The 25606-nt window shown below is 48.0% G+C and overlaps 1 protein-coding gene and 1 long non-coding RNA gene across 4 annotated transcripts; one reads left to right on the top strand and one right to left on the bottom strand.

Annotated features, from left to right (window-relative positions):
• Positions 1-690: 690 nt before the first annotated feature.
• LOC146437056 (uncharacterized) lies at positions 691-12447 on the bottom strand. The gene is made up of 3 exons (XR_014852803.1): positions 12267-12447; positions 6830-7313; positions 691-861 (listed from the first exon to the last, which is right to left on the bottom strand). It is a non-coding gene; the product is annotated as an uncharacterized LOC146437056 (long non-coding RNA).
• DISP2 (dispatched RND transporter family member 2) lies at positions 6053-25606 on the top strand. Of its 3 annotated transcripts, XR_014852801.1 has the most exons (9): positions 6053-6303; positions 13517-13954; positions 16247-16276; positions 18012-18135; positions 19029-19144; positions 19411-19529; positions 20468-20565; positions 21263-24748; positions 24835-25606. XR_014852801.1 is itself a non-coding variant. In XM_085063470.1 (8 exons), exons 1-8 carry the CDS (start codon positions 6224-6226, stop codon positions 24680-24682), a joined length of 4425 nt encoding a protein of 1474 aa, XP_084919596.1. In that variant the 5' UTR covers positions 6053-6223; the 3' UTR covers positions 24683-25606. The 3 variants fall into 3 exon arrangements, 2 of the variants coding, with proteins under 2 accessions (XP_084919596.1, XP_084919597.1); XM_085063470.1 differs by having other exon boundaries at positions 21263-25606; XM_085063471.1 differs by lacking the exons at positions 6053-6303; positions 13517-13954; positions 16247-16276; positions 18012-18135 and adding an exon at positions 18405-18688 and having other exon boundaries at positions 18839-19144; positions 21263-25606.

Below are 25606 nucleotides of genomic sequence, written 5' to 3'. Positions count from 1 at the left end.
CCAGTGCAAGGCCTCTGAAGTGGTCATAGGCTGAGCAAATGAAAAATGCATTTGCATTTTTCATTTTAGACAGAAAAACTGTCTACTCAGTTCTTCCCACTCGGAGACATGCTCAGCAGGTCCGAATGCAGGTTTGCTGACCCTGTTCACTACCCAGCCTTCAGATGTAGGACACAGGACTCACCCTTGGAAGGGTGTGAGGCTGTGGAAAGTGGCCAGGACAGCCAGTCAGGCAGGTTATTTCATCTTTTATGGAAATGTAGTCCTTGGGGAAAGCATGGAATGCTGCAGACAGCAACTTGTTTGCCCCGTCATCAGCAGGGGCCCAGAGAGGCTCCCCATTCAAGCCCATGGCTTCAGCCCAGATCCAGGAGGATGTGGACAGCCCAGTGGCCTGTAACTTGGAGCTCACAAGCTGCAGATGAGCAGCCAGGATCCAGCTTGCTCTTGACATGGTCACATGCCTTTTGTGAACTCCAAAAAGTCAAAATTTTTCCACATATGGCTGCTTTGGGGCTACATGAGTGGTATGAACCACTTTGAGTCTTATGCAAATAGAAAGAAGTGGCAAATTCGGTGCCTCTCATCCCAGCCAAACTCCATTAAAGCCTAACAAACCATCTCATTTCCCTTTGCCAGCAGAACTCAAAAGCAAGCTCCAGAGACCAACCTTGGCTCCAGGGTCTGAACTGCACTGAAGACTCTGCATGGGCTCCAGTGGTGCCACTTCACATGGATGCTGCATGGATTCAGACTGGGCTCAGCAGGAAGACTGGCTTTTCTTGTGCAGAGGGTCAAGGTGTGGAGCTGATTGGGAGGACAAACCCAGGAAGAACCAGCCTGCACGAGGCTCAGAGGCGCCTGGGAAGGGAGGAGATGAAAAAGGGAGTCAAGGTGGCAATTAAATTTTAAAGGACCAGTTCAACAATAATTAGTACTTGGGTGGAGGGAAGGGGGGGAGGTGCCTGTGATGCCTGGAAAATAGAATAGATCTTTCCAACAACGTTGGAGTGAACACAAAAGCAAACCTTTACTTGAAAGCTTTCAGGTACACAATATGGCAAAAATCATACGAGGTATAGTAATTCTACAATTTTTATAAGGTTAGTCGATTTGTATAATTATCATATATTGTCCAATTAAAAGGTTAGTTGGTTAGGTAATGATTCCTGGGGTCCCCACTGGAAGTAGTCCAGAGCTTTCTTTTGCCTCACTTTTGTTATATCGGCTCCAGATTCTGGTTGGAAAATAGAAGTCTTTGTAGTTGGTTCTCTCCTGGGAATAAGACTAAATAATGTTTAAGAATGTGTTTATAAGGTTATCTTATTTTTCCTAAATGCAGGGAAGAAAGATAGGAAAAATACTAGAAGCTACACCCATGTTTTAGCAATCTCCAAAGCTACAAATATATGAAAAATATAAAAATCTAAAAATCTTAGGCGTCACATGAAGCACTTGCAGTCATTTGCTGGGCTGTGCCCGGCTGCTGAGTGCTTCACTCAAGTGGCAGAAAACTTCTGAAAGTGCAAATAATCCCTGCTCCAGCAGGATGGAAATCATATTTCAAGAGGGTGATATCTTTCTCTGGGCAATTTTAGGTCCATGAATGAGGTCCTGAGCCAGGTGATCCTCCCTTGGTAATGTGGATATTTTGTTGGCCCTTCTGAACTGCTCTTTGCAGCAGGGCTGAGGTGTTGCTCAGAGCAGGGGACACTGTGCAGTCTAAACACATGGGATTAGGGTGGGCTAAAATACAGGGTTTAGAATTGGGTTTGTAAAAAGGAAAAGTTCCATTTCCTTTCACCTTGGAATACTTTGTTCCCTTCAGTACCTTCTGCAGGAATTGATTAAAAACATCCTTCCTTTGCCCTGTTGTTATTGAAAGCTTTTGATGAGAAAGGTTTCGAACAAACACTTTAAGATGCACTTTTCTGGAAGCACCAGCTGAAACACTTGAAGCTCAGTTACTAAACACAAAAAAAAGAAAAAAAAAAAAAAAGAAAAAAAAAGCAACATTTCAACAATTTGAGATGTGGAACCTTTCCACTCCACTCATGTATCTGTTCTTGAGCCAAATGAACTGGTTTTCATCCCCCCAAGGCTCTGATCCTCCTGAAATGGGCCATTTCAGCCAATTTCCTCTCCAAAATATCAACCAGGCCATCTCTGGATGACACTGACTCACTGGCACTGGTGCCATTGGGACGTTGTTTAGGCTGTGAAGGTATTGTAACAGGCACAATTAGTCAAGGTGTGTCACATATCCCAGAGCCTTCTCTGGCCTTCCCCAAGCTGAGAATCCATGTCCCAAATCCTCTCAGGAAGAATATTTATGTGCAGAGGATGAATTAGTCTGGGATATCTCAGGATGCTCGGAGGGAACTGGCTCGCTGTCAGTCACGGTGGGAAATGGTGTGAACATATGGGCAGCTTCAGAGTGAATGTGGCTGCGCTCCCAGCACACAGCACCGTGGAAAATGGGACAATATTGCTACTGAGAGACTTTCCCTGCCAAGACAAAGCTGAATTGGGTCTCCATGGGCCTTCTGCCCCTTCAAATACACTGCAAACTCAGCACATCTCTTATTTGCTTCAGTTTGCAATGTATTGGTGCCCAGAAACATAACTGCCATATGCCTGCAACCTTCTCAGCCCTGGTTTTGGATCAGCAGCTACACACAGGTTTCCAGTCCTTCAGGAACCTTGCAGAACTCTGAGAAAGAGAGAAGGGCCCTGCATGGACCTCTCCGTGCTGTGCTGCATGAGGGCTGTGCTCCAGCACACACCCGGGGCAGAAATAATGACTGGCCATCAAAAATGCCCTGTGAGCCTGATTCCTGAGCCCCTTTCTACCTCATGCCCTAAACTGGTGCATACTGGTGAGGAGGCTTCCTATTGACACACACAACCACACAAATTTTGGAATGTGATGGCTCCTCCAAGTCCATCCCAGTGAAGAGTGCTCACAAATGGCGCTGAACAAATAGGCATTAAAACTTACTTTTTTAGGTAGTTATATTCCTAAAAATTCACTTTGTAACTTTGTTGTACCTACAAACCAGAAAAAGGCCATCATGGACCAGGAGCAAGGAGGAAGAACGTGGGCTCTGTGGAGTGCAAACATCTGCAGAGACACACATCCTTCTTTGCACAATGACACTGCTTGGGCCATGCTGCTGGGACAGCAGCAAACTAAACTGTAGGGGAGAGACCCAACATGCACCTGGGCCTTTCTCTTCAGGCATCCAGCACCAATGGCTTTGGTGTAAGATGCAAACGTTCAGACAAACAGCTCTGACTCAGGTCCTGGCACTCAAACCATGACTGAAGCACTCTATATCTCTAAATCAACCTCTCCCAAAGTTGCAGAAGGTGGGCAGCTACATTCACCTGTTAAATAAGCTCTGCACAGTGAAGGTGCCTGGGGCTCAGTTGGCTAATGCAGTGCTGCCCCTGCAGAGAGCTGTTGTCTGGCTAAGGAAGCAATTTCAGTGGCCAAGACAATGGGAGGTTTATGCAGCAGGAGCAGCTAGGACTGCTGCTGTACCCATGGAAAGCTTCCAGCACAAGAGGTGTCTGGCACACTGACGCTGGCTTCAAGCAGCAGAAATATCTTGGCTATTACATTGCTCCAGTGAGCAGTGACAGGCCAGGGTTCATAAGCTGGCTGCAGATCCATGAGCCATTGTACATTGCCTGGAAACCAGCAGTCTGCTGCAATCTGAGGCAGCTGCGCAGTGATCCACAGCCTTGCTTTGGCCATGGTGACTTCAAGGGCTTAGGTTTCCATGAAACTCACGACATGGGTGGTTTTGCACTGTCCAAAACATCATGGTGGTGTCACCACTGCAAGCTGTCAGCTTTGAGCGTGGTTTCCCTAAGATGCAGGGTAGCACTGCCTGCAGAAAGAGAGGCAGGAATGCATCCCAATGTAAAGAGACTGATCCGGACCACTTGGCCTCCATCCTGCTGACTCACCCATCGTGGTTTGCCAGGCACTGTGAAAGAAAGAGTTCCTCTGGATGAAGGATAGTCTCATCTTGATGGAATTGTCTTGTGAACAACATTTATGTTCCTAAAACAGTTTGGGAGCCCCATTTGCTTGTCCATACTGCTCACCCTTGGGTTTTTTTCTGTAAGGGGTCGAAATCTTGGGATCAGCACATGCCTCCCCTAGAATGACACTGAGCTCTGCCCCACCAGCCTCAAACTAGCTAAGCACAGGGAGGTCACAGAGTGGCAAGATTCCAAATGGCACAAGGCATTGAGGAGAGCATCAGCTTCCAGCTGATGGGAGAGGCAGCTCTTCCTCTACTGCACTGCAGGGTCAAGAGCCAAGAAGGTTTTGAAGTAAGGGACTCCAGGATTCCCAGAGTTTGGCCACCACAGCTGCTCCCTCCCAGCCCTGGCCGTGCAGCAGCAGCCCCAGGAGGGACGAGGGCAGCCCCATTACCTGCCTTGGGCAGTGCTTTCCAGCCAGCTGGGAGCACAAGCCCTGCTGTAGCCCCTGGCTAAGGGCAATTAAAAATAATTAATCCGTGTGTTGAATACCTTGAAGCAGCATGGAGGAAATGTGCCAAGCTGTGGGAGTGAGGAAGCATGATCACCCCCACTTCCCAGACAAGGAGTTCACACCTCGGGCTGAGCCAAACTAAAGCTGTGAGATGTGCCTGTCAGAAGCGGTGGGATGTTTGTAATCCAGCTGATTCCCACCATCCTTGTAGCTCCCATGGCTCTATTATTATCATTACTGTTGCAGGAATTATTATTTAGCATCAGGAAGAATGAAAAAAGGAAATATCACCCATGTCCTTGTCACCACATTAATGCCAGCCAATCTTTTCAGCAGATACCAGGTTTCAGTCTTTCCTGCTGGGCCACACAACACAAGCTGCTTTGGAGCTGCTCCTCGCGGTGGATCTGATCCTACCAGGCAAGTGACATTTCTGTGGTTAAGGCTCAGAACAGCAGGCTGGTCCCCTGCAGCCCAGTCCAGCAGGGAGCACTAGGCTGGGCCAGCAGCACCGCCAGCAGCCGGTGCTCGAAACTCCCTCCTGCTGGGTTTGGAGAGGTGTCAGCATTTGGTGGGAGAGAGTCACCCACCCCGGCATTAGGAAAAGCTTTTTGTTCTTTAAAGTGCCTCAGGCATTTAAGTCATTAAGGCAGGAAGGGCTTACTCTAAGCAGCTAGAGGATTAGTGGGAGTTATAGGATACTCTCCGCCCTAATACTCTCCCTTTTTGCTTCAGCTGTTCTGTATGTGTGAAGCAAAAAGGATGCCACCCTCATGAGAAAGGTCTTTGCCACTGTGAGGTCCACAGATGGCCACAAGGAAGGAGAAGGTCACAGCCATCCCCACAGCTAACACACAAAGTATGATGACCAGGTAGAGGAGAAGGTCGCTGCCATTCCCATGGCCATACACACTGTCTTGAGAAAGTGCCAAGCCCTTCCTAAACAGTGTCATGGTCATTGGCAGCTACAGAAGGAGCAGCCACCTTCCACAAGCTCTTTGGGAAGCCATGCCCGTGCACAAGGGGACACATGTGGCTACCACCCAGCTCAGTGCAATGTCATGTTTATGGATAGACAAGACCAGAAGGGTACTGCAAGGAGGTGGGCATGCCTGACCTCCCTGTGTTCTCCATGCTTTCAACTCAGTTTTTTCACACCCACCATCTATTTCAAAAAATCGTTTACTTATTTAATGCTGCTAAAAGCCAACACTTCAAAACGCTGCCCTGCACCTGCCACACAGGACCAGGAGTGCTTGTGGGAGCATTCCCAGCCCGGGACAAGGAGGAGCACAAGTGCGACGATGAGGGACTTGTCACGCAAAGGATGCCCCGTGCCCCGAGCTCCTGTCCTGATCCCACAGGCTCAGCCCCATCCCCGACAGCCAAGCTGGCCCCGGGGCTCACAGTTCCCCCCGCAGCGCTCCCGGTGCCGGCGGCTGCGCCCCCGTGCCCGCCCCGCGCCGGGCCCGCCTCCACCTCCGCGGCCGCGCAAGCGCCGCGCCGAGCCGGGCAGAGCCCAGCCGGGCAGAGCCGCGCCGAGCCGAGCTGAGCCGGGTAGAGCCGCGCCGAGCCGGGCAGAGACGCGCCGCTCCGCCCCGAGCCGAGCCAGGCAGGGCAGAGCCGGGACGCGCCGGGGCGCTACCTCCGCCGCCACCGCTCCGGAGCGTTCAGCACCGCGGGCACGGACAGCGCCCGGCGCCGCCGGCCATGGAGGCCGCGCCCTCCCCGCCCCCGCGGGAGCCGCCGCCCGAGGGGACGCGCCGCGGTCGCGACCCCGCCTCGCCCAGGTAGGAGCTGCGGCGTCGGGACAGGGGAGCGGAGCCGGTGCCCCGGCGGGTGGGAACTGCAGCCCTGCCGCCACCCCCGGCGATGTGGGTGGAAGTGGTCGGTGCCACCGGGTTTTCCTGGGACCAGGGCCCCCTACTCCCGCCGAGGTGTGTCCCGTCCTCCCAGCGGGGGAGCAGACAGAGTCCCTCGCTGCCTGCCCAGCTGGCCACTCGCGATTCGGGCTCTGGCGATGTGCGCTGCCCAACCGGAGCCCTGGTTGCTCCTGCCCCGGAGCTAGGCATACCATGCAGAGCCAATCGTGCCGGGGGGTCTTCCCGGTTTGGCCTCCCGGGCAGGTTTCTATCCTGCAACATGGTGTGCTCTCCCTTCTGCAGCAACGGGAGAGCTATTGTTGGGAGGCTCAGTGTGTTTCAGACAGAGCCTTATTGCACTCAGCTGTGGGCAAACACAGGTTTCACTCCAAAGATCTCCTTCATAAACCCCCTCATCCCTCATCGTGTCCCCCAGTGCCATATGCTCCCTTACCTGGTGTCTTAAGCCAGGTTGGCAGCCACAATCATCAACATTTTCTGGAAACATCAGCAAGCCCATAATCATGGGCAAGGAGCCATCCCATATTCACGAGCACACTGGCATTGTGGGACCAGGACAACAGACCCGAGCTCTTCAGATTCCGTTTGACCAGAGCACATCCCGAGGTCAGCAGAGCACAAATCCCTTCTGAAAGCCCGAGGGTTTCATTTCTCTCTGGCACAGGATATTCATGCCGACATAGCCCCACCCGCCCGGGGGCACTGGCAGGGCACTCGCTGCTCATCACACAGCTCTGATGCCCTCGGCCAGAGGCTGCTGTACCTGTGGCTCTCAGCATTCCGTGACTCTCACACAGTCCAGCACTGGGTTAAATCTCGTGCATTCAGTGGCATCCGAGCTGTCACTGGAGCCATTTTCTTTGCTTGACTTAGTAATCCTTGGCAATTCAAACAGGTCTTGGAATGAGCACTGCAGCCTACGAGAAATAAGTTACAGGGTTAGTCCACCTGACAGGTGTATTTTGAACTTCACCCATGCTGCTCACTCAGGCTTAGCTCATGTTCCCCACACTCTGCCCTAGCCAAGGCTCTTCATCAATGCTCACCTCATCACCAGAAAAACACAGATGTCAGAAAACACCCCCTTCTTCCTGGCCTCTTTTAGCCTTGGACACCAAGGTGGAGATTTTCTTTCCCTTTCCCTTCTCATTTCACTCCTTTTTTCTTCAAAATGACGCTTGGCAAACATGATTTTCCTAGTGCAGACAGATCTGTTCTGGCACTGAAGGCTGGGTGGGAGCCTTAAACCCTCCGTGTCTGGCTCTGTCCCAGCACACACACCTGTACCCACAGCAGCAGCAGCTGCCTGGGGTAAAGGTAAGGCTGTTCACACGAGTCAATGGAAAGGATTATAAAACTAAACTTTTGCTGGCAGACTACGTGGGAAGCAGAGTTTTGCAGTCTCATTAATTTTTCATGATGATTTAACATACTCAGGAGTCACTAACAAAAAGACTGTAGGTCTTCTCAAGGGTATGCACGATCCTGCTGCTAGACTGAAAAAACAAAACAAAAGAACTCCACAGGAATTGCTCAGTGCACAAGGATTTGCCGCAGCCAAAGGGGGAGATGGATTGCTCAGGAGTGCCTGTCTCTCCCTGTCAGAGAGACAGGGAGCTAGATAACGAGCTGACAGTGAAATGCAATGAACCCTTCCCTAATCCCATGAAAAGGGCACTCTTATCTCCTTAGAAAATACAAGGAAAAAAGCTCTTTTTCTCAAGAGCTCCACTGCAGTTTTGCTGGTGGTATGTTCAAAGAGAAATTTAAATTCCATTATAAAAGCACATTCTTAAAAAGTCATTTACAGCTCTCCAGGAAAAAGCTATTAGTCTAGATGGAAGCTGACCTATGGCACATGGATTTAATCCAGAATGAATTCATATTTCTTTTTCATTTGGGAACACTTGTACAGCTGATATACAAACAAAACCTTGCTAGAGGAAGAAAAAAAGGGGAAAGAAAATAAAACTAGCTTTTTTTTTTTTAAATAAGTGAAATTTTGTGGCACTTAATGTCTAACTGAGCAAAGGTTTTTCATGAAAAAGGGTTCCAGTTGTAGGTAAGGTACAGACTCCTGCCCTTTTTCTCCTTTTTTTATTCCCTCTTGATATTCTTCTGTCAACAGGAGAAGTTGTAGTTCGAGTCAGGCATCAGACAGCTCCATTCACTCGGTAGGTGTTTCCCATCTTTCATATGCAAAGTGCTGCTTTCCTGATCCTCTCCTTAGTATGCAAAGGAGGAGGTGATCTATTAAAAAAAGAGCAGTGTTTATAGAAATGGGCTTGGGGACGAAAGTGGAATTAGGCAGAACGAGAAAGGAGCCATTCCTGCAAAAGGCTGAATGTTTTTGGCCCATTTCCCTCTCACAACCACATGTGCTCTCCTGCTGCGTGGCTTGGGGGGGATGGGGGGGGCGGGACAGCAAGACCAGAGAGTGCCAAAAACTGGAGTGGCTTAGGAAAAGGAAGGCAACTGTATGCTACTATTTCTCAGTCCACAAAGCTTCCTCCACCCCAGCTAAGCTCTGTGTGCTGCCGAACCAAACCATCCCGAGGGGAATGTGCTGGGAACATGCAGCCAACATGGCATGTTTCCAGGAAACCATCCTGCTGGGGCAGAGTGAGCAGGTAAAGCCTAAAGCCAGGTCCTGCAGTGATCCTCTGTGGGGCAGAGGGATGCTGGTCTCTGGAAGAGGGAGATACTCTGCACCAGGGGGTGGCCTCACAGCATGGAGGCCTTGGCTCCTGCCACAGACCCTGTATCCCACCAGTGCTCCACATCCCTGCAGACCTGGAATGGCAGAAAGCTGTCTCCTTAGAAATCCTGACCCTCTCTTTTCTGTTCCCTTGCGGGAAGAAGCTCCAGTCCTTTTGCTGGTTCCCCCACACAAGGTAGGCTGTTTGTGCCCTGGTACTCATCTCAGAGAAGCACTGCTGCACTCAGAATGACTCGGGCAGGCCCATAAATTGGATTATTATTCTGTCTAGACATCTCAGGGGAAGAGACTGGGAAGCAAACAGCACGAGCAACACAGCTCACTGCTGTGGGTAACAGGAGCAGTTAACCCTAGTCTATCCCTTCCCTTATACCCCTTCTTTTCTCCTTTCCCAGCATCTTTCTGGTTGCATCCAGCTGAGCCTGGAGGAGAAAATGGAGGCAGTCAACTGCCTCTGTAGGATTTTCTGCAGCCAAGAGCCCATTTCTGCCCATTTAATTCCAAAGACATCAAATATCTGACACAGCCCAGAGTGGGAATGAATGTTAAAAATAAAAGTCTTTGTCAGTGTTAGTATGGCAAGCAGAGTCCAGTGTGGTGTTCTGCCCTCTTCTCCTCATGCCTGACAGCAAACAGATATCAGAAATCCCCAGGAACATTTTTCTAGCATAGTTCAGGGTCCTGTGGGCCCAGAAAAGTAATAGTGACATAGTTTCAGGCAAAGAAGGACCAGCCTAAGTGTCTGGTGCAGACCTCAGCAGAACAAAGGTTAAGCTCACCAGCACTGCAGCTAATTGGGAGAGCAGCAAGTGGAGACTGAAACTCTGCCGAGCTGCCAGCAGTGACTATCCAAACCAATCATTATTTGCAAGCTCCAGGTTTCCCTGGAGATATGGATAACCAAGGTCACATCGTCATGGATTTGAGAGGGATGAGCACAAGGAACTCGTATCCAGAGGGTAATTGACAGAGCCGTAATTGTTTAGTATGAAAAGGAGTTAATGAAGAGAAGTCAGGAGTGAATGATCCAAACTTGCCAAAGTTATTCCAGAATCTGAAGTCACTGAGCAGGCCAGGGACTGAGTTAGGAGATGACACGCGGGGGAAGAGCAGAACTTGACAGCATTTCACAGCAAAGATGGTAAACAAGAAGAGTGTGATTTCATGTGAAATATTAGACACAAAGCTACCAACGTATGTGCAGAAAACCCGGAGGCAATCTGCGATATCCGAGAGTTTGGCATCTGCTTTCCCCACCGGGAGGCTTTGTAGCTGAGGGCTTTTTGGAGGAGGAATCTTTCCTTGCATGGTCTCCTGCCTCTCTCTGACCATGTTCAAAGTGTATTTTGTAAAAGCCCTTTTTTTTCTGTCCAGTGTCACATATTCACCCTCAGATGAGGCAGACAGGCTAATTTAGTCACAAAAAGCCTCTGGTCCCAGGTTACTGTCCAGATCCTGCAGTTTAAAGGGAAAAGAATTTTGCTTTTCCTTTGAAAAAAAAGATCAGAAATACGGTACAGGTGTAGGAACACCAAAGCACAAGATGTCACTGCAGCAGTGTCTTTATAAATTATTATGCACCGAAGGAGAGCATCACCTATTTAAAGTGTGCAAAAAATAGGGAAAAAACAGGATCAAGGTAGAGGAAAAAGAGTAACTTAGAGGCAACAAAAAGGGAGTGAGAAAAGGTCTAGGCCTTGTCAAAGCATAACACAACCATGACCTCAGCTCTCTGATGAAAATCCCCTGCAGTACAAAACTACAAACCCCAAACAAGTCACTGGACACATGGGAAGAGCAAGATGATTTACACTTCAACCTTGTGAGTGTGGCTTGAGGGATCCTCCAGGTCAGCTCTCCCCAACAGCTCTGCCCCTGCTGCTCAGCAGCACTGTAGGGGATGTGGTGGTTTAGCACCTTCCCATCAAGTTGCCTCTAAAATTACTAGAGAAATGCAACGACTAGTTAAAGATGTAATTTTATTTTCTAACTGCCACAGACCCTAATCTTTCCTTGGTCTGTCTGCAGTGCTCTTGCCCTGTGCTGCACCTGAATCCCTCCCTGTGCAGGGATGACTCCGATGAGGCTGTAAGAACCCCTGGCAAGAGTTCAGATTACATCTCCTGAGCAGCTTTGCTGGCACTGCATCTGTAATCTCATGTATGACAAGTGTGGAGTTTCCTGTTGTGAACTACCTTTACACACAGCTCTAACACAAATCACATGCTTGAAAGGCCAGGTAATCCTGTCACTAATCCACCTGGGACAGGACAACAAGGACTTCAAGCCTATTGTTGATGTTCTTTGACAAGTTCTGTGGGTGACTGGGATATCATTGCCACAGCTCAGGAGCTCCTGCTTTGCCAGCAGCTCTCCCTCCTGCTGTGTTGAACCAGCTCAAGTCTTACCAGTACCTTGGCTTGCAGCTCAGAGGCAAATGAGCAGTGGAACTGCTGGGGACAACCTTATCTCAACCTTATCTCACTGAGGTGTGCACACCTGTCTGCGGGTTTTCTGGCACCTGCTTCAGCACAAACACTGACTTTTTTCCAGCTACTTTGCATTTACACATCAATTATGGCTTCCAAAGTCAGGACCCAGGAATGTGCTATCCATGTCTGTAACCTTCTGTATCTGTAATCACAGCTTTCTTCAGGTTTAGAAACTGAACTTAGCATTGGATGGTGCTTAATCAGTCAAGATTTCTCTTTTACTGGTCGCTGGAGTGGTACAGTGCACCAGTGAAGCTGAGGGTCATGCCTATGCCATGAATGTCCACATCAGCACTCGTGTAACTGCTACCACAAACATTACTCTGCTGTAATGATTTCAATTAAATAAGCCCATTTTGTACAATCATGAAATATAGTTCATCAGTGCTGATAAACTCAATTGATTTCGGAAAGTACATAGCACAGACTGCCAAGGCCAATATGTCCTGCTGTCTGGGAAAAATAGCAATTTTCAAGCAATACTGAGCTAATTGTATTCTACAGATTCTTTTGTCCTTTGTATTCTCATGCCAGTTAACTTTGGGTCTAATTCCAGAGACATGTAATCACTAAAATTCTGCCTTTTTCCATGGCTGTGAGGAAAATAAATGAGAGGGACTCTACAAAGTTTAAAAAACATCCCTTCCCCAACTTCTTACCTTCATTTTTTTCCTGCATCACACCAGGTGCCTCAGGGTAAAGTTCATCTAACTGCAATCTTAGTCCAACACTCATAATTCTTTGATGACTTGAGACACTTTGTGATTCTAGCTGGCCTGAACTGTCTGTCCTATTTATTCCTGGACGCCACGCACTGCAGCAAGACACATAATTCAGCTGTAAGAGACCATGGCATGTGCTCTGAAAAAGGACCAGAGACTGCTGGTGTTTGCATCTCTTGGGACAGCAATTCCTCAAGCATTTTTGGGGTCAGAACGACCTCAGTTTATTGTGTGTTAAGGGGCTTTTGGTATCACACAGACTAAGCAGTCCCTCAAAGTATTATTCAAACTCTCTCCAAGCTAGCAAAACCTCTCAGACTCCATAAGTCAAGAACTATAGGAATGAAATAATGTTTTAAATTCCTTGGAGAGAAGAAAGTGTATCCTGCAGACACCTTATTACTTGGGAACTGGAGTCTGCAAATGTTTTGTCTCAGTAAATTTAGCAGCCAGAGGACAGTCAAGTTTCAAAGGATCTATAGAGATCCCAGTCCATCCCCTTCCTACAAGATAAGACCAATAATATCTGCTGCTGTCATCCTTGGGAGATGTGTGTCTAAAAAGTTCCTGAAGAGCCCAGTGGAGCATGCAGGACACAGGAACCACTAGGGAATGTGCCAGGCTGGAGGCTGAAGCCCCTGTTACACATCACAGCCCTCAGGTTCACTGCTCAGCTGTGTCAGTGCCAGGGATGACTCACTATCCTGCTGACCCAACATGGAGCAGTGCCAGTGCTTCTGCAGAGCAATCACACTAATTAATCCTCCCAAGGAGTGCAGATAATTGAGTGGCTTCTTCACATGCAGATTCCTTTGGTTTCTGTTTGCCCAGGCCTCTGTAATCTCTCTGGGTCCTGATTTAAGATCCCCCTCCACAATGAAATATTTTGTGACAATATATGGGGGGGATATTGCCCAATTTTTCAAGCTTTCAGAGCAACACACACAAAGGATTGACTACAGGATTCTCCATTGCTTGGGATTCCTGAGTGAGTCACAGATGTCTTTATGAAAAGCATAATCCATTTTAGCCCTAAGGCTGATTCCTGGCACAGGACACAATGGGTGAGGTTTGACATTTGTGTCATGTGGGAGCTCTGTAAGCATCTCCAGTTCTCAGGACTCAACTCCCCAGTGCAGCGTTTCAACCTCTCTGCTGTTTTACCTTATCTTTCATTTTTCTCGTAGAGAAAAACAAAATGCAGGACCTTGCCAGACCTGCCTCGCCATGCCAGAGATCGGGAATGCCGAGCTCAGCTACAGTGGCACTTCCTGGGAAAAAATCTGCCCAGTCCATCACTGCCCCATTCCTGCATCCCCCAGGCTGGGGGAAGACAACCTGCCCTCCTCCAGCCACACACTTGGGCCAGTCTCCACGCAGTCCAATGGCCAGGTGCCATCGAGCTCCCAGGACTCGCAGCCATATTACCCCTGCTCCCAGGAGGAGCCCCAAGGCAGCTACAGCCTGCCCTCTCTCCCTGGGCAAGGTGAGAGGCCCGTGCTGTGTTCCCACCTTTCCAGCGGTGATCTCGTGCCAGCCTCCCACCACGAGGCCTCGGAAATGGCCTGGAAACAGTGGTCCCCTGGGCAGCAGCGGCCGGTGCAACATCATGTTGTCACAGTCAGGTAAGTGGGATGTGGAGGAAGGCTCAAAAAGACATCTGCCAGACTTGGTGGGGGAGAGTGGGAGGGATGAGCAGGGATGCATGAAACATGGGTTTGCTCTTCAGCTCAGGGCAGCAGCTGCCCCAAAATGCACAGAGGGATCCAGTTTGCTCTCTGCCTCTGTGTGGGTGTACCGAGAGCTGCCATTCCCATGCCAGGGAGAGGTGGGATTTCCTTCTCAAGGGATTTGTTGGCTAAAGCCAAGGTCATTCAGTCACTCCTAGGTCACACAGCTGTGAATGTGCCCATCTTCCTTTACCTTTGTATTTTTTCCCTTTGCACTCCAAGCCAACCAGCTGCCAGTCCTTCATCTTGCAGAGTTCTCACTGATAGGAGCAGAGCTCATTCTTTTCCTGTCCCCACAGAAGCTGCTGCCAGTGCTGGAAGGCAGTGGCAGCAGAGGGTAAGCACTGTCTACCGCTGAGCAGTGAGAGATAAAAAACGGGGGGAACGTTATTTGGTTTTCCAGGTTGGGCAGCAACAAGGGTATGAATTCTTTGTTGTCCATGACAGAATCCATTTGTGTGCAGAGTGCCTGGGTAACAACAGCTTGTGCTACAACCTCTGCTCTTTCCAGCCAGCAAGATCCTTCCTCCTGTGTGTGCCTTTTAGAGTCCACTTTTGCCACAAGATCAAGATCACTGCTGCAGCCATAGCCACTGCATCCTGATAAAAGATGGCACAGGATTCCTTCCTTGCCTGTGTACAGCACTGCAGTGTTAGGCAGAAAAGCCCTTTTCAGTCTCATTTTCCAGCCATTCACAGAGGATTTAATTTGCTTGTGTTTGCAATGTAAAGGAACTGCAGTCAAAGGAGCCTGGATCCTTTTCCTGAATCCTTTTCCTGGATCCTTTTCCTGGATCCTTTTCCTGGATCCAGTTTCACTCATAAGCTATCAACAAAATTGTCCATGTCCTCTGTAACAGGTTATTTAAGTAGGAAGCACAGCTGGATTGTAAATCCCTGGCAGAGTGTGCAGCACCAGCAGTCAGAAAAGTGATAACATAATAATGCCAGAATGAGGTTTTTAATCCAAGCAAATCTGTTTGAGGAGCTATTGTGAGGGAATTAGCACAGGATGGGCAGCATACTGCTGGAGAGAGACCTCGCTTTGATAATCTGGGGAGGCTTTTGCTCTGCTCCTCTCTGTCCCAAATCTACAGAGCATTAGCTGGAAGTGACAAGCAAAACACAGAATTGTTTATTACACGAGCCACCGAGAGTTACTGCCATGGGGAACTCTCCTCCATTGCTTTTCCATTACTCCCACTCAGAACAAGGCTAGGAAGGATGAGCTGCCTCAGAGTCACCAGTTGGCTGCTGCATGGAGGGGGGGCATCTGCCCAACACAGATATTGGAGAGCAGCAGGACCTTCTCCCAGTTTAAGCAGGAGCATAGGAGGGGGAGAGGAGGAGGGAGCACTGGTTGAGGAGGGCTTGGCACAGCTGTGGAAGGAGGTGGGAGCAGTTCTCTGGAAGCTGTGTCCAAGCCAAGGCCGTGCCAGACTGGGGCATGTTTCAATGCGATGTTTCAGTGCAGAGAGAGGGCAGAACAAAAGGTCCTGCAGACATCTGACCCACCAAGAAAGCTTGTCCTCAGGGATTTGTTAACAAATTTTGGGACCCCTGGGGTGGGCTTCTTTATTTCCCTCCTCAGAGTGCTTCAAGTAGGAGTGACAAATGCTCCTCTGTGAAGAAGATACTGAAAAAATATTTTTAGCAGCTCCACTGGCATTCTGCTCCTATAGCCTGAAAAGACAGTGTCTTTGGAGGGGCCCAGGAAACAAATGAGAGCCTCCTTTTTGGGAAAATCCTTGCTGAGCTAAACAGGAAATAAAAACTATCTACAGTTGTTGCTAGCCCAACTCATGAGATTTAACAAAGAGGTTTGCTTTTGTCAAGAAACAGTTTAAGAAGTGCAGGAAAAGCACTTAAACCAGATAGGTTTTAATGGATGAGATCTGCAATGGGATTCCTATGGGGCTGCATTGCTAATGTCCAGTACACTCTGTGGGGTTTTCTGAGAGGGGCAATGTGAGTGACTACATGGCTTCCCATCCTATTTGGTTAAAATGCAAGAGGAAAAGGCTCTGTCATTCATTAAACTCGTTCACATAGTAGCAGAACTGTTTCAGCACTGGCTCCCCTTGGTGCTTACAGCCCTGCAAGGGTTAACCTGCTCAGGGATCAGCCCAGCACTGGGCTTCCCAGGAAATAATAAATGAACACCTCTTTTTTCCTTTCTATCTGCAGACATGACAAAGCTTTCAGGATGCCAAAAAGGTATGTTTAACAGCAAAAGCTTCCTGCCCTTGTACCCTGTGATCAGTGCTCTCCTGTCCTGCTATTAGGAGAGGCAGAGTGTTGCTGCTGGTGACATCCCAGCAGGCCCAGCTCCAGAGGCAAGGTCAGCGCTCCTGGGGCTTCCCACTCCTTGGAAAAATCTCCATTTACTTGTGAGATCAATTTAACCTGCATTAATGAATGGCAGCACTGTCTCAGTAGCTGTTCTTGGGCAGGTGCCTGGTAAGATTAATTCAGATTGTCCTACCAGAGGAGCAATAAGGAAAAGAGCCCATCCACAAAATAAACTCATCTTTTCCAAAGACAGAAAATTTTAAATATGTTTATCAAAATTAAAATAATTTGATTGATTTCTACTTCTGTTTAAAAGCTGACTTTTGTAAACTATTGTTTATGGATGGTTTGGGTAAGCACCTTCCATCATCAGAGGCTGCAGCTGGGTTTTTTTGTTCTTTTTATTGTTCTTTTTTCTTCCTGGTAATTTTCTGACATGGAAATACCCAAAACAGCCTCCAGAATTTAGGTACTCAAATGAGTAAAGGGAAGTTTTGTTAATTTTCACAGTAAAGGCTCCATCTATTAAAACAAACTTGACAAGGCTGTTGTAATTGAAAAAAAAAGCCAAAAAAAATCAAAAGTCATGTGAGAAGGTGTTTGAGGTGCTTGTGACAATGTCTAATGATGAAATAGCTGCAGTGGAGTCCCAAGCAAAAGGGGCAAAAAAGCAGGCAAGCAGAAACTTTCCATCTCAAATTAAGTTCATAAATATTTCACTTCCCTTCACAAATCCGTGTCAACTATTTTTGAACAAAGAATTTCTTATATTTCAGAAATACATCAGAACACAAAAGAACTACCTAGAACCTGCCAAACCAGAGCAGGACCCCTTTCCACTATCTTGTATCTCAACTGATATTTCTGAGGAAGACAAAAATCTTGACACAGTAAAACCTGCACTGTTAAAAAATGTGGGATAGTAACTTGCATAGAGAATCGTATATGGGAGACAGTTTCTCCCAAAGGAAAAACAGAACTTGGATAGAAAATTTTACACCAGCTCTTTCAGAGCAAAAGTAACTGGCAAAAAATACTTTGGCCAGAGTAAGCTGCTTCCCTGGAAGGGTTTGAAAGGCATAGAAATGTAACAAAAATTGTGTGAAATGTCATTAAAAATATATGTATTGTAGAGAATACATTTGAATTTAGAGCAGTGTCTAAAACCATGAGAGGGGGCTTGCTCAGGTCAGTTACTTTCAGGGACTCTCGAGAACAATCTGAAGATTTCTCAGGGTCCAGTTTGGAAATCTGCAGCCCAAACTGTTGCAGCCACCAGCTGACATTGCACAACGCAGAGGAAATGAAGAGGCTCTTTCTAAATGCAATCTTTGAACTTAAATATTTAAAGCTTCCTTTTGCCTGAGGACACAAGAGTCTGGTTTTTATTATTTCTGATTGAAAAAGCTGGAAAATGCAGGGAGGCAAAATGTAATTACCCGAGTTAATTAGAGCTGCCTGCAAACATCCAGTTAGAGGCGTAATATGTTCATTAATAGCTGCACTAGAGCCTCCAAGCTTCGCAGTAAATAACTGCTCAGACCAGAGACCCTGATTTTTTCCCTCCTGTTACTAACACCTCATTGGTTCAACAGCAGGTTTTGTGCTCAGAGCAGAAGCATCTTACCAGCTGCACTTTTTCTCCTCCCGTTGACTGCAGTTACTCTCAGCTGATTGCAGAGTGGCCCCTGGCTGTGCTGGTGCTGTGCTCCGTGGTGGCTGCGATCTGCACCGTGGCTGGGCTGCTGGTTGGGGATCTGCCTGACTTTTCAGAACCCCTGATGGTAAGTCCCTGCAGTTGATGCATCAACAGGAACATAAGGAAAATCCGTGCCCAACCAGTGATATCAACCTTCCAAGATGAGCAGAATGTGCCAGTCCTGACACACAGGGACAGCACAGCCCTCAGCCATGCAGTGCACTCCCACCAGTGCCTTCACTCTGGTGTAAAGACACTGCCAGCACAAACTGGAGTTGCTCCCTCTGCTCCCCTTCCAAGGCTTGAAGGCTGGGATTGCCCACAGGGAATAGCTAGGCTTGGCAGAGACTGGATAGAGGAGCTGGCTTTTGCTCCTACAGTCTGTGCATGAGGTTCTTGACATGGAGAGCATGTCCTGTTCTGAGCACTATGCACATAGAATGTTTTCCATGCAGAATGCCACATTCCCTAAAGCCACCCCTGCCTCTGATTAATGGAGGAATCATGAGAAAATAAGAATACACTAGAGTTTATCCACAAAAAGGAAAATTATTCCCATTTCTGTAAGGGACTATTACTCTTGAAAAGGAGGAGAAATTCTTCTTCTAGGAGATCAGGGAGAGATAATTGTAGACATTGTTGCTGGGAAGGGAAAGGGAAAGAGAAGGGGAAAGGGAAGGGGAAAGGGAAAGGGAAAGGGAAAGGGAAAGGGAAAGGGAAAGGGAAAGGGAAAGGGAAGGGGAAAGGGAAAGGGAAAGGGAAAGGGAAAGGGAAAGGGAAAGGGAAAGGGAAAGGGAAAGGGAAAGGGAAAGGGGACATATTTATTCTCTCATCTCTGGGATGCTTTCCAGGAAGAGTTCAATTCATGTATCTCTCCAAGATGCAGTAATAGTCTCATACAGTTTCCATGTGTCAGAGGAGGCCTAAGGACAGCTGACCTGAAGTGGAGCTGTGACAAAGCCCTTTTCCTTGGTGCAGGGTTTCGAGCCACGGGACACTGACATTGGCAGGAAGCTCATTGTGTGGAAGAATGTCGAGAGCCATACAGGCTACAAGAAGACCCTTTCCCTTTCTCCCTATGTCAAGAAGAAAAGGTACTTGAGCTTGGTTTGGGGGGTTTGAGGAACATGTTGGTTGTAAAGTTACAGATTCAATATTCAGAAATATCTATGCGAATTCCAACATACATCCTACACTTAAAAGCAACTGAGGCATTGGAGAGTTTGAAGTCTTTGTGCCTGCAATGGACTTGGGCTCCCTATTGCTGTGTGTGGCACCAGAGCCTTGTGAATGTAACTCCCAGCCAGATGCTCTCTTGTTAACAATAACAGTTGCTGACAATAATCTGCCCTCTTGCTAGCTATGATGACCTTGGCATTGGCAGAGGACAGAAGGCTGCTCAGGGAGAGCAAGCAGCAAGGACACGGAGAATGGTGGAAACCATCTATGGAGCAGATGGATTCTTCTGCGGTCCCCCAGGTGAGTGAAATCTCAATGGGGCAGTAAATACTGCACACCCAGAACTCAACTGACAGAACAGTCAGAGTTTAGGACACAGGGAATACTCAGAATTTGCTCTAAGCAAGCAGTGTGTACAATTCCACCTGTGAGAGCCCTGATAGTGCCCTCCCAGCTCTTCATAGCTCAGTAGTCAGAAAAGGCTGGTTCAGAAATTCTGAAGAGTTGTTTCTCCTTTTAACTCTTTGCCATACTTCTTGTTTTCCCTTTAGGAATATACCTTAAAAGCACACATTAAAGGACTAATGTTTTCACCATTTACCCATATCAAAAGTGAATACTATGAAAAAACAGCATATGCCCCACTCTGTCTGCTCCCTCTCCCTTGTCTACCCACACTCCCTCTCTATTCATTTTTTTTCTTCTTGAAAAATGTAAATGGCAGTAAAATCTGAAGAGAAAAACAGAAAACAACACCCCCCTCCAAATTTGTCCCAAAACGGGCACTTGTAAGTAGAGAGAAGAGGAACAGCATGCGGATATTTTTATTTTCCTCCCAGCTTCTATCCAGATCTGAAACTGGATAGACTCTGAAACTAGTCACACACCAAATTCACAGGTCCTTGGGGGTTTTTGGCTGAGCTCGAGCTCTTTCCCTGTTCCAGGCGTGCAGAACCACGTGCTAGCAGTCACAAAAGGCAAGCTGACATTTGATTTTGAAAATGGCCTGATGCTGCTGACCAATTTCAAGGAGCAGGGATGAGGTCACAGGAGGCACACGCTACTGCTCCCTACTGTCTTGTGACCTGCTTCCCTCCAGGGAGCCCTCCAGAGACAGTCCTATGGACAGAGATATATATTTCTTTTTTCTATGAATGGAGAGTCTACACCAAACAGCCTGGCTGATTCATCTTCATTACCTAATAATTTAAATTTTTTTTTCTTCTTCTTGATTTCAGAAAAGAGCTATTCCCAGCTGGTATTTATGTCCACAACTGCTGGGAGCTTATGGAACTTGCAAGCTATTCAGTCAATGTGTCAAATGGAACAAGACAAGGTCAGTATGGCAGGAAGAACACATGTACAGGCTGTCTCTTTTCTGTCTGCTGCAATCTTTGATCTTTTGCTGAGAGGATGCCAGACAAAAAACAATGTAAGCTACACAACAGGTTTCACCTGGAGGATTCTAGAGCATTTCACCTATTTGGCAATACAGGGATGATCCCACCTGCCAGCTGCAAATTAAACAAGAATAAATGGACACTGAATAGGAACTGGTCCAGAAGCTAAAGGTGTCTGTCAGAAGCTGCTGAGAATTTTGGGCAGCAGAACATAATTACGGAAATGGAGCTACCAGCTTAGAGACTAGTGGCAAGTTTTACAAGTGAGAAGTTTAACTGGATGAGCTGCATTTGCCTAGAGCCAAATTTTCAAACCTGCAGTTATAAAATATAAATGATGGATAGAGTTTATTTTTTGCAAAAGGGTACCAACTTTCCATAGCTTTGGTGTTTGGGATTTGTCACTGGGAGAATGGCAGGGGGTGGGTGGTACACCTTGGGTAAAGAGGAAAGGGAAGAAGAGAGGAGAGGAGAGGAGAGGAGAGGAGAGGAGAGGAGAGGAGAGGAGAGGAGAGGAGAGGAGAGGAGAGGAGAGGAGAGGAGAGGAGAGGAGAGGACAATTACTGCAGTGAGTAAGGTACAGTCTGGGGCTGCAAGACAGGGTCTGACCTGATGCCCCCTCATGTCTTCCAGATACGTTCACACGTGCATTTTAGAGACCTCTGCCAGCGCACTGAAGCCAACGAATGCTGCCCAAGCTGGTCCCTGGGGAACTACATTGCTGTCCTGTACAACAGGTCTTCGTGTCTGGAGATAACCCAAGGAGACATCTCCCACACCCTGGCCCTGCTCCGTGCCTGTGCTCCAGACTACCACCGAGGTGTCCTCACTCCATCCTGCATAGGCCCCGAGGCTGTCAGACAGAAACACTCTCAGTGTGCCCAAGTCCCAGAAAAATGTACCCGCTTCAATGCCATCTACCAACTGCTTCACTTCTTGGTCGACAGGGACTTTCTCAGTCCCCAGACAATGGAGTACCAAGTGCCCTCTCTCAAATACAGCCTGCTTTTCCTGCCTACAAGAAAAGGTGCGTCTATGATGGGGATCTACTTAGACAACCTTGAAACCTGGGATCTGTTTGATAACTACACATCTATCACTGGAATGGACCTGGGCCTCAAACAGAAACTGTTTCAGCACTACCTTTTACTGGATACTAAGTATCCAGTCCTGGCAATATTAGCTATTTTTTTAAGCATTTCTTTTTATTTACGCTCAGTCTTTATTACCTTGATGGTCCTGCTCGCTGTTGTCAGTTCTTTGATGATCTCCTACTTCTTGTACAAGGTGGCCTTCAGATTCACCTATTTCCCTTTTGTAAACCTGACAGCAGTCATCATTCTCAGCAGCATTTGTGCCAACCACACTTTTGTCTTCTTCGACCTGTGGAACCACAGCAAGGGCCAGAACCCTTCCGCCGGGCTTGCTCAGAGGGTGAGTCAAACCATGCACCATTTTGCATATCTCATGCTGGCCTCGTGCTTCACGACGGGCGCTGCCTTCTACGCCAGCTACATCAGCAACATCACAGCCATCCGCTGCTTCGCCGTCTACATGGGCACCTCGGTGCTGGTGAACCTGGTTTTCATGATGACCTGGCTGCCCTCTTCGGCCGTGCTGTACGAGCGTTACATCGCAACCACCTGCGTTTACAAGCCAGAAGCCTACTGGAACAACAGCAGCCACAAGAGAGTCGCTCTCTCCATCCATTACGTCCTCCGGGCTCTCCAGAACACGCTGTCTGAAACCTCCAAGCTGCTCTTTGAAAAGCTTCTGCCTTGTGGGGTCATCAAGTTTCGGTACATCTGGATCTGCTGGTTTGCTGCCTTAGCCATAGGAGGTGCCTACATTTCCTGCTCCAACCCCAAACTCAAACTCCCGACTCTGGAGACATCGTCTGTCCAAGTGTTCAGGTTGAGCCACCCCTTTGAGAGGTATGATTCCGAGTACTGCCACCAGTTCATGTTTGAGAGGCTGGAGCATGGAGAAGGGCAGCATATGCCTGTCACGATCGTCTGGGGCATTCTGCCCGTGGACAATGGGGACCATTTCAATCCAAAAAGCAATGGCACCCTAGTGACAGACACCACCTTCACCATGCAAAACCCTGACGCCCAGAAGTGGCTCCTTGAATTCTGCCAAAAAGTGAAGAACAAAACTTTCTATTACCCTGATGCGGAGCAGAAATCTACTGTGTGCTTCATGGAGGAGTTCCTCAGGTGGATGGACAGTCGCCAATGCTCTCAGCGAGACCACAGCTTCAACCTTTGCTGTAACCAGTTCTCCTTCCCTTACAGAAGCGAAGTCTTCCTGCACTGCATCAAAATGATGCTCCTGGAAGAGGGCAGGGAAGGGGCAGAAACATATGATCTGGGCCTCAGGTTTGATGGGGAGGGAAATCTTGTTGCCTTAGTGCTGCAGTTTCAAACTATTTATCACTATAGCTTCAACTACAGCAAAGCCAAACAATTCTATGAGGAAATCAGCCTCTGGATAACAGAGGAAATGAAAACTGCCCCTGTGGGGCTTCAGAATGGATGGTTTACCAGTAAACTAGAGCTGTACAACCTCCAGCACAGTCTCAGCACGGAAACCATGGTGGTCATGGGGCTCTCCATAGCTGTTTCCTTTGTGGTGCTGCTGCTTACAACCTGGAACGTTCTCCTTAGCGTTTTCTCTGTTACTGCCATTGCAGGCACTGTCCTGGTAACCATTGGCCTTTTGGTCCTCTTGGAGTGGCAGCTCAACGCAGTGGAGTCTCTCTTCATTTCAGCGGCAGTAGGTCTCTCTGTTGACTTCACTGTCAACTACTGCATCTCCTACCACCTGTGCCCCCATTCCGACCGCCTGAGCCGAGTGGCCTTTTCTCTGAAGCATATGAGCTGCGCCACAGCCATGGCAGCTTCTGCACTCTTCTCTGCAGGGGTCATTATGTTGCCTGCCACGGTCCTGGCGTACAGGAAGCTGGGGATATTTGTCATGATGATCAATTGCATCAGCTGTGGCTTTGCCAGCTTCTTCTTCCAGTCGCTCTGCTGCTTCTTCGGCCCAGAGAAGAACTGCGGGCAGATCCTCTGGCCTTGTGCCCACACCATGAAAGACTACTCTGATGACTCTGGGCCAAATGGAAACTTTGCCTGTGGGGGCAGCGAGAAGCAAAACCGGTTGCGGAAGGTCCAGGAGTCCAACACTGCAAACGAGCAATACGAGCTCCAGCCCTTGTCCAGGAAACTCAGCGACAGTTTTGACAACAGCACTTCCACAAGCAAGCTGTCCAACCGGCCCTCTGTGCTCTCTGAAGACACACAAGTTGATGACAACAGATGCCCTCGAGGGGGAACGCACCCCTCCCTGGAAAGAGAGAGACAGAGTCTGCAGGAGACCCTCGGAGACCAGCAGGTCAGCCTGTGCCAGTGTCCTGCCTTGCAAACTTCCTCTCCTTACAAGCACAGCACCTCAGAAACAGAAATTCACAGGGAGAGACTCTGCCAAGATTGTCGCTGTCGAAAGTATGGTCTGAAAGCATGGGATGGGTCTGGGCTGGACCACATCCAGCCAGCTGGCATGAAAGAAGAAGGGCAGCCCAATAAATCTCAGAGCTACAGTGACACTGCCCAGCAGCAGTCAGATTATACCTCAGACCACAGCCCTCTCCCTGCTGCTGACATCTACAAAATTCACAGATGCCTTTGTTCTCTTGGCAGCTCGTTCGATATGCTCAACATCTCCAGCGAGACATCGATCAGTGATTTCGAGCAAGGCCTGAAGCTCGCTGAATCAGCCAGTTCCTGTCCTGATGCCTTAGAGCTGTCTGACTCCTACGGTAACACAGAGCGAGGTTACCTGAACGGGAAGAGAGATACCCTGCGGCTGGACCTGAGGGAGACTGTCTTTGATGTCTCTCCAGCTGCATCACAGCAGAACAGCTCTTCATGGAAAAATCGGTTTGGATTGGGGAACGAAGGGCCAGTCGTGCTACCCAACAGCCAACCAGACATGCCTGATGTTTGGATCAAACGATCCAGCGCACAAAGCTCCGGTTACAACAGCTGAGACCTTGCAGAAAGCAAAGCTGCTGCTGCTGCTAGGGAAAGGGGAAGCCTGAATGTCCTTAGAGCTGTAAATATCAATTTTTTCCTCCCACCTCTCCTAGAGCTGAGACTATTTCTTAGTATTTCAGCTGTGCAAAATGTGTGTTTTCACAGAACCAGCAGATCTGATGCCAGTGAGAGGACATGACAGCCATCTTGATGGACTACAAGCCCTTTGACTTCCAGTGTCTGGTGCCATATTCACAGCTGTTCACAGGACTTACCGAGTAAACCTGGTTTGTCACTTCCTACAAGGTGATTAGGTTTTGTTTTCTTGAGAGAAATAATGAGATGAAGCTCCCCAGGTATTTAATGACAGAGAAAGAGAGCTCATGTTAAAAAAAAAAAAAAATCCAAAACTGAACTACTGAAAATCTAGGTATCCAGTGAAATGTATTGTTAATAATAAATAAACTCTTACATTTTCTACTTTATGCAAGGCCCAGGTCCACAGACCTCATCAAAATAGCTCAGATATTATAAAAAAGTCCCGTTGAGACTTCCAAGTTGACATACCCTCTCCTGACCATGGAAGAGGCTGCAGAATCCAGCCCAAATCTATTTCCAGTAACAACTTCAGTTTGTTTTATCTGAAGGAATTCTAATACTGCCAAAGATTTTCAGTGTGAATTTCCCCCTTGAGAAAAGAGTCCTCATCCCCCCGACTCATGTGCCTTGTGTGTCCTCTTCACAGCGTGTTTCCAGTAAAGGCATTCCCCACAAACATGTAACTTTTTAAAATTCACATATCTGGTGTATCTTGAATTTTAAGGTTTTTTCCCCTCTACCAGAAACAAACAGGAAAACAAACATTTCCCTGCCCTTATTTGTTGTAAAATAAAACATTCTCTCTAAAGTTGGCATAAAATAAATGCTTATAACAAAC

Source organism: Lichenostomus cassidix, chromosome 5, assembly GCF_008360975.1.
Source record: "Lichenostomus cassidix isolate B80296 chromosome 5, HeHo_3.0, whole genome shotgun sequence".
NCBI lineage: Eukaryota > Metazoa > Chordata > Aves > Passeriformes > Meliphagidae > Lichenostomus > Lichenostomus cassidix.
The sequence above is the reverse complement of the archived record's forward strand: the minus strand, read 5'-3'. Positions and strand labels throughout refer to the sequence as shown.

What these genes read in the sequence shown, in the direction of transcription:
- DISP2 (XM_085063470.1), top strand. Translation starts at nt 6,224, where the DNA reads ATGGAGGCCGCGCCCTCCCCGCCCCCGCGGGAGCCGCCGCCCGAGGGG. An exon ending in CATCATGTTGTCACAGTCAG is followed by an intron (nt 13,955 to 16,246) that starts GTAAGTGGGATG and finishes TTCTATCTGCAG; the next exon opens with ACATGACAAAGCTTTCAGGA. An exon ending in GTCAAATGGAACAAGACAAG is followed by an intron (nt 20,566 to 21,262) that starts GTCAGTATGGCA and finishes CATGTCTTCCAG; the next exon opens with ATACGTTCACACGTGCATTT.